At 32.9% G+C, this 8,758-nt stretch overlaps 1 protein-coding gene across 3 annotated transcripts; it reads left to right on the forward strand.

Moving 5' to 3' along the window:
• Positions 1–1,416: 1,416 nt before the first annotated feature.
• On the forward strand, positions 1,417–7,429 carry LOC141678354 (ubiquitin-like modifier-activating enzyme atg7). 3 transcript variants are annotated; one of them, XM_074484648.1, is made up of 16 exons: positions 1,417–1,522; positions 2,070–2,206; positions 2,293–2,510; positions 2,708–2,899; positions 3,024–3,078; positions 3,403–3,497; positions 3,639–3,831; positions 3,928–4,042; positions 4,136–4,280; positions 4,352–4,510; positions 4,602–4,790; positions 5,335–5,526; positions 5,603–5,718; positions 5,875–6,034; positions 6,811–7,038; positions 7,222–7,429. In XM_074484648.1, exons 2-15 carry the CDS (start codon positions 2,071–2,073, stop codon positions 6,973–6,975), a joined length of 2,130 nt encoding a protein of 709 aa, XP_074340749.1. In that variant the 5' UTR covers positions 1,417–1,522; position 2,070; the 3' UTR covers positions 6,976–7,038; positions 7,222–7,429. The 3 variants fall into 3 exon arrangements, with proteins under 3 accessions (XP_074340749.1, XP_074340751.1, XP_074340750.1); XM_074484650.1 differs by having other exon boundaries at positions 3,642–3,831; XM_074484649.1 differs by having other exon boundaries at positions 1,433–1,522; positions 2,049–2,206.
• The last annotated feature ends 1,329 nt before the right edge of the window (positions 7,430–8,758 follow it).

An 8,758-nucleotide genomic window follows, 5' to 3' on the forward strand; every position in this document is an offset into this window, starting at 1 on the left:
ATGCGGCTGCTGTGTTCTTGTTTGGTTGAAGTGTTGAATGTCTGATAGATGATTTTAATGTCTGCTGCTGTTGTCTTTAATAAATCAATCAACACAAATCAGTTGAACTGGCAAGACAACCGGAGAGACAATCCGTTGAACTAGCAAGACAATCGGCATGACAATTGATTGAACTAGCAAGACAATCCCATAGCTGGTAGAACTTTCGGTGAGACAATCTGTTGTACTACCATGACAATCGGTATGACTATCTCCTTACTAGCATGACAATCGGTATGACAATCTCCTGAACTAGCGTGACAATCAGTATGAATTGTCATACTAGTTCAATTGATTGTCATGCTGAATTAATATTGAATATAAATTAAAAATCAATTCTGAAAATTCATAATATTAATTCAGAATTAGTTAATCAATTAATTCAATTAATAAATAAATTAATCTCTGCATATATAATTTATTTTCTTAATTAAATTATATGACTTAATTAATTAATAGAGAATTAATACTACTCTTCAACAACAATCACTCTTATGAAAATCTTCTGAAAATCACTGAAAATTATGAATCAATTCCACCACTTCAATGTTGACACTCAATGTACTGTAGGGTTCATGAGTGACTAACTTCCGTGACGTTTTTTCATGTCTTGACTTTGATAATCTTGATTTTCTTCAGATTAAATCCCTGTAATTATCTGATACCCTGACAAGATCTCTGTCACTTGATTAAATCCACAATCTTGATTTATATCACTGAGGCTTGATCAATTTCTTGAACTTCTTCCAGTGAAGTAATTCCTCAAGTCTGTAAATGAACATTGTTTCTGAATCCTTTGACATATGTTACTTTGTGAGATCTCTTTGACGGTAGATCCACTATTTACTTGTTACATTCTTATTTGAGTTGAGTTAAATCCTCGAATAAACAACTAGGCTATGGCATATGTCTTTTAGATTCGTTAACCCATTTTAGATGTTTCATTTACATCCATACCGTTATTTTAAAAAAAGTTAAGTAGAAGTTTTTAAATTTTTTGGGTAGAAAGGTAATTTTATGGAATTCTTCACTAGCAGGTTTTAAGAATAGTAGATTAGTAGATTTATGAAAATGGGTCGACCCACTGGTCAAATTTCAAAAATATGAATCAAAATATTTACAAAAATGTCATTTTTAGTATAATTTTTTGGCTCTTTTCACTAGTACTCATTAAGATATAATAGATAATAGATGTGTATCTTGTGTTGTGTTTTTTTACTTTTTTATTTTTTTTTACGTAATACCCATTTCTCAAATGTGTATTAAACTTACTAATTTCTCAAATGTGTATTAGACGGGTATTTTTGGCCATTAATTGTTGTTACAATTTTTTTTAAAAAATGATATTTTTGCCATTACCGGCTTGAAAATCATAATAATAAATCATCTATTAATTACATCTGTCTTCCCCGGCTGAGTTAACTTGAAATTTTATCAAACACTTATCAACAATTTGACCCAATATCTTGCTCTTCTTCTTTGGGTAATCTTCTCTCCTCTTTACACTATAATTGACCTGTTTGATCATTTTTATTTAATGGGTTTTGCTCTCTTTGTGTTATGAATTTGATTCAAGTCTCTTTATATAATCAAGATTTCTGTGGGTTTTATCTTAAATTGAAAATCATATAATATTAATTTTTGTTTTCATCTGCTAATGCCTAAGTGCAGTTACCATATATTATGTATATGTGTATGTATATTGCAGCTGATCATGATCTCTAGGCTTTTTAAGTTCACGAGCTCTAGTTTTTAGTATATATTCAAAAATCTTGATTTTTTATATGTATGTATTTGACAATTAGATGATACCCTTTTCTTGGTTCTTTCTTTCAAGTGATGCTTTTAATTCTGGGTCATCTTTTTATGGTTTTTGTTCCGAGAGTTTAATATTTTTTAGAATCTTTATAAGGGTTCAATGTATGATATTTACGGGTTGATGCTAATGTAAATTAAGAACTTTTTATGGGAACATTGTAATGCTAAGCTACATTGTAAACTTACTCTAGACTGTTATGGTGATTTACAAGTATGGCTGAACAAGATAAAGGGCCTGTTCTTCAATTTTCACCGTTTCAAAGTGCTGTAGATGAAGGCTTTTGGCACAGGTTGTCTGGTTTGAAGCTTAATCACTTAGGACTTGACGAATCCCCAATTCCAATAACAGGTAGCGGTAATTTTGCGTTTTGAAGAAATAGTTAACATGTTGGATGGATTGTTCATGTGCTCAATATAGGATATTATCTTTTCCAGGTTTTTATGCACCGTGCTCACATTCAGAAGTTTCAAATCGTTTAACTCTTCTTGGTGAATCTTTGCGGCCTGAACCAAGTGCCCATTCATCAAATACACCTTTAAGCTCTGGGAACAGGAATAGATGCTCTATCCCGGGCACTCTTTACAATACGAATACGTTGGAAAGCTTTAAAGCACTTGATAAGCAAAGCTTACTGAAGATTGAAGCTAAGAAGGTGATTCGTGCATTTTATTCTTTAGAAGTACCAATATAATACAAACATCTAGAAACTAGAAATGCCTTTGCCACATGGGATTCATATACTGCACTGCTTACTACTGATATCTAGAATTTGAGTAAACTCTATCGAAGTTTATCCCTTCAAAATGTTGTCTTCCATATCATAATTTTTTTTCCTGTACTTGATATCAGATATGGGAAGATATACATTCTGGAAGAGTAGAGCAGGAAAGTTCTTTACTTTCCAGGTTCCTTCTTATATCATTCGCAGACCTTAAACAATGGAAGTTCTACTACCGGTTTGCTTTCCCTGCTCTAAAGCTTGATCCACCTGCAACAATAGCTAGTTTGGAGCCTGCCTCCCAATATTTTAGCCCAGAGGAGGTGCTCAATATATGGATAAGATTTTTTCAGTTATACTCATACATAAAGATTAAGTAGTTGGTTTAGTTTGATCCTGTAAAACCTTGTTATATTTTTTTTCTTCAACATCATTTATGTGCCGCAGGCTGAATCCCTGACAGCAGCTTGCAACGAGTGGCGGAATTCAAGCACAACTGCAGGTAAAACTAGAAGCTCCATATAGATTGAGATATTCTCTTGCTAATTTAACTCATTCCGAATGAGGGTCCTGTTATAATAAATTTTTAAGGCTTGCATTTGGTGTACTTGGAAAAGATTTTTCAGGAATATTTTGTAACACGCCTTCGAAAGTAAATAATATGTTTTCAGAATATATGATTTAAAACAAGTATTTCTTATTTGTTAAACTCAAATTTTCAAATTAAAAAAGAATAGTTTTTTTTTGCCTAGTAAAAATAATTTTTGTTAATATGGTAGTATAGAGTTTGTTTTGCTCGGCACCTAAAGCATTGAAAATGCTGCAGATGTGCCATTCTTTTTGGTGTCTATTGATTCAAATTCACATGCTTCCATTAGACATCTGAAAGACTGGGAAGTTTGCAAAAGTGACGGTCATAAGGTCTGTACACATACGTCTTTTAGCCCTGGGCCGCTTCTCAATGTTATATATTTACATATGCCGTGTGTTTATTTAATTTGGTCTGGGCCTGTTCTGATTATCAAAGTCAACTACCTGTTCCTGAGCTTTATTTGTTTGCAGCAGTGCCTTTTTGGCTTTTACGATCCTTGTCATTTTCCAAATAATCCTGGGTGGCCTCTACGGAACCTACTTGCATTTATATGCTCAAGATGGAATCTTCAAAAAATTCGCTTTTTCTGCTATCGTGAACATCGTGGTTTTGCTGATTTGGGGTTGTCCCTCGTCGGTGAGGCCTTAATAGCAGTTTCACAAGGTAGAGATAAGACTTTGTAACAACTCTATTCTGCTTATTCTATTATCTTGTTCAATGATTTGAGTTTTCTCTTATGTAGTTACATTTTTTCTTCAGAATGGAAACATTACAAACATATTCCTGATGCTGTTGGATGGGAGATCTATGAAGGAAACCAAGGAAAGAAGGTTTTTCGGTGTATTACTCTTGCTAATTCCATGGATCCTACCAAGTATGTTTTTATTCTTATTACATATTAGCTCGGTGTGAAAATAAGTAAATCTAATTTATATCTGAAAACATTCAACTTGACCACTTATGCCAGGTTATCAGTAACAGCTGCAGAATTAAACTTAAAGCTAATGAGATGGCGTGCTTTGCCATCATTGGACCTAAATATGCTGGCTGCTACCAAGTGTCTTCTTCTAGGTGCAGGTACCCTTGGATGCCAGGTGGCTCGCATGCTTATGGTGAGTATTAGATTCAGCATAAAATTTGGTTTGAATGTTGTGTTATAGGTTAAAAGAACCTTGTTTTGCAGGCTTGGGGTGTCCGTAAAATTACACTACTTGACAGTGGCAAAGTATCAATGTCGAATCCATTGCGGCAGTCCCTTTACACATTGGAGGACTGCCTTAATGGTGGTGAATACAAGGCCCTGGCTGCAGTTAAAAGTCTTAAACAGATATTTCCCGCGGTGGTAATAATGTTACCCATGTGAAGCTCCGTTATGAATTCTTTTTGAGCTAAAATTTCAGAATTTTCCTTCCATCTTCTATATGTTGGCTCAGGAAGCTGATGGAATTGTGATGGCTATACCAATGCCTGGACATCCGGTTCCCAGCCAAGATGAGCATGATGTACTCGAGGATTGCAGACGATTACAGGATTTGATTGATTCTCATGATGCAGTTTTCCTTTTGACTGATACAAGGGAAAGTCGCTGGCTACCAACCCTTCTATGTTCCAATGCCAACAAGGTTGAACTACTTCTCTTATATATATGCTTACTGATGAGTAATTATACTTGTGTTAAATTCTCAATTTGCACCAAATGCCAATCTATTGCAATTCTCAAACAGCATTACACTGCAACTAATTGTTTATTACAGAATTTCAGGATATTAGATGCATTTCAGTGTTTTCTGATTTATAAACATGTCATTAGGCTTTTAAAATTTAGTTATATAGTTTGGAACTGAGGAACCATGATGTTTCATACATTAATCCATTTTATCATAGCGAATTTATCACCCACTTAAATAAAGAAAGAAATTAAACAGCATACAATTTTTTTCATCTTGTAATAATATTGGAAAGCTGGACCTGGAGTTTTTGTAGAATGATGATTTTGTAAGTTGATTCTAATCCTAGAATGAAAGATTTATGTCGCTGTTTAGAATTCGATATGTAATTTTAAAATTGGAGAGTACTTACAGAAGTCTTATACTGAAAATCAATTTTTTTAAAGTTGTATTGTTAACTGTTGAGTGCTGACAGATGATATATATTTATAATCTGCAGATTACTATTACAGCTGCTTTAGGTTTTGATAGTTTTCTAGTTATGCGTCATGGTGCTGGTCCCCTCAGTGATTACAGAGGTGAATCCGTGAGTGCTTTATCTGCTGAATTGGGAAATTCTTCTCCTGCAGACATAGATAAAAGGAGGAGATTAGGTTGTTACTTCTGCAGTGATGTCGTCGCGCCGATTGATGTATGGAATTTTGCATGAACTTTTTTAATATTAATACCATAATTGTATTATGATGCTGGTTGTATTCTCCTTGCAGTCAACTTCCAACCGCACTTTAGATCAGCAGTGCACAGTTACACGTCCAGGACTTGCTCCTATAGCATCTGCCCTTGCTGTTGAACTTCTAGTTGGAATTTTACATCATCCGCATAGGTAAATTTTAAATTTATTACATATTGAGTTTATATTTCCCGACTCCTTGATAATGATAATGTTTAAGCAAACAGATGAATCTTCAATTAAATAAAAGTGATACTTTGGCCCATCAGCATTTCTGATAGTTACACTAGTTTAATTGCAACTTTACAGGATATTTGCCAAAGCTGAATTTTCCAATTCTATGGATAGTGGATCAATAGAGCAACCTCTTGGAATTTTACCCCATCAGATCAGAGGTTCACTCTCTCAGTTTTCTCAGATGATACTTGTCGGCCATTCGTCAAGTAGTTGTACTGCTTGCTGTTGCACGGTAAGTTTACTTTACCACACCATCTCAAATGGATTTAGCAGAAACACATAACTTGCCTTGGTAGAAACACGAATAAGTCCTCAGAATTAACCAGTTATAATCAATTCAAAATATTTCTCATTTCTGATTAGTAGGAAGTATTACAATAGTTTAAAATCGTAGGCATAAGGAAACAAATTCTTATATTATTGTAGTACTATAGTTTAGAGTATCCCTAAGAATTTAGGAAAATAAACGAAATTTCCTAATCAATTACAATTAATTAATATTAAATGTAATTTATTAATTATTAAATTTACATTCATACCCTGTTTTGTATAAATTATATATTTAAGTTTTTAAGATCACAAAGTTTTTATTAGAAGCATAGCCCTACAAATCATGTTTAATGTGCTACAAAATCATGTTAAATATACTTGCTTATTAATAAGATATGACGTGTCGTCTTAGCTCTTACCCATGTCCATATATAGGACAAGAGGACAAAGTCCCCTTTTCATTTAGCCAAAAAAAGTCCCTGTTCCCCGATTTTCAGAAACTCGGAGTCCGATTCTTGGATGTGTCCAACATTTCGTACCTGGGTCTAAGTAATAGAGATTTTATATGTTCCCATTAGCGGTTCATATGTAATTGAAATTACAACATTCATTTGACGTCACCAACGTGTCAGTCCAAGTAACTGTTTGATATCTTTTATTTACATCAATGCAACATATTCACCTAGTGGATTGCCAACCATGTTTTTTTAACTCCTTTAAGATAATTTTCATGTTCAGGTGGTAACTGAATTATGTAACCGAAAGATGGATTTTGTTCTTCAAGCCATAAATCACCCTACCTACTTGGAGGACCTCACTGGCCTGACAGAGCTTAAGAAGGCTGCAAATTCTTTTGATTTGGATTGGGATGACGATACAGATGATGAATGTGTTGAAATCTAAGATGATTGTCTAACAACTGTAAAAACCAACTTGTCGCGTACGGTCAAGTTAGGAATACTGCAAGTAAGTTAATTGGCAAATTGTAGTCCTTGTCTGTTTTCTATGTAATTCTGGTTTTGCAATATATGCATCTGGGCTTCTAATTCCAAATTTCCTTATTATAATCAGTGCATAGGTTGATTAAATGCATAACTGTCAAGATTAAAATAACAAATCTCACTTTGAGCTGTTTGGATTATTTTTCAGGAAATTAGGCTTGCTGCATAATTGGAATGGACTCAATTTTATCATATCTCCTTCACAGAGAGATTAATTTTAGTTTATCTCTCTAGTTTAATCAGTGTGGATTTATATTTGTATTAACTAACATTTTTTTTCAGGATGTATCATTTGATTTAACTGTGTAAATTTAAGTTGTTTGATGTTAAACCCCCTCCCCCATTTTATTTGTTCAGTTCGAAATATCCCCCCACCCCCCATTTTATTTTATTTTCTCGAACTGATTCCCCCTCCCCTTATATTCATTTTACAGGTTTTGTATATTGATTCTTCTTTTGATATTTTATCAAGAAGGGTAAGAGATTTAGTGTAAAATGTTGCAGAATTGTTATATAGAATTGGTTGAAATTGTTTGACTGGGAAATCAATTTTATTTCGAATACATGTCAATTTTTTTTTTAAAAAAATCAGAATAACTTGTAAAATAGAATCATTTCGTAACAAGTTATACAATTATCAAAAAACTAACATGTATAAAATTTTGCAGAAAAATCGAATTGTTCAATTCGAATGAAAATGATATTCAAGGTAAAGAAATTGAAGTTCTTAAATTTCAAACACTTGTTCTATATTGGATCAATCAAAAAGTCAATTGATAAGTATGGTACCCTTATCAAAATGGGTAAATTTTTTTTAACCTTGTATGCTTTAAATTATGCAAAATTACATCCCTCTTTGTTTGTAATAAGACACATGTTTTCAAAAATGGAATATATATTCATCACTGTAGGGGAAGTGTCAGTTAGATTTCTAAAATCTATAAACTGCATCTAGATAAATGCATGTACACAGGGGAATTTATTGTTCACACACGTATTTAATTTTACACTAGTAGTTTTAAAAAAATATCAATAAGGGGAAGATTATGAGATAAAGTCTTTTTGGTAGGTTTTGATTATTTTGTTAAAAATAAGTAAGTGGAAATTAAATTAGTAATCTAATAAGTTTACTAAATCAGATAGTAATCCTCCCCTAGATTTGTATTTGTGGCATTTTTCGAGAATCAAGTCAATATCGGTTTATCCGGACTTTTATCCCTAAAACATTTTCCGATAAAACTTAAATGACATAATTTGGGACAGAGATACCAACGTGATGATATGCTCTAATCTAAGTTATTTCTGTCAAAGAAAGAACAGGCAACGGCTAAACGCACGAAAATCGAGAATTTTCAAAACACCGCTTTTACGAGCTCCAACTGTCAAAATTATTTAAAAGCGTGTTAATCTTAAATGTTGTTCTCTCAAATATATTTGATATATTCATTTGAATATAAATATCAAATTATCTTGCCAAAAGCAGTGCCGACAGGTTAAATACATATTTTATTCCGAAAAACCCTGATATGCTTATTTATCCGGAGAAAATTAATATAAATTCAAATGTAATTATTTCTCGAACTCATAGTAATTATTATTAAATTAATATTATGTTTGGATATATACTAATTCAAAACTTTTGTCTAAACTGTCGGTAAAGATAAATGACGTTTTCGGTCGTTCCA

Source organism: Apium graveolens, chromosome 8 (assembly GCF_009905375.1).
Source record: "Apium graveolens cultivar Ventura chromosome 8, ASM990537v1, whole genome shotgun sequence".
In the NCBI taxonomy this organism is placed as follows: Eukaryota; Viridiplantae; Streptophyta; class Magnoliopsida; order Apiales; family Apiaceae; genus Apium; species Apium graveolens.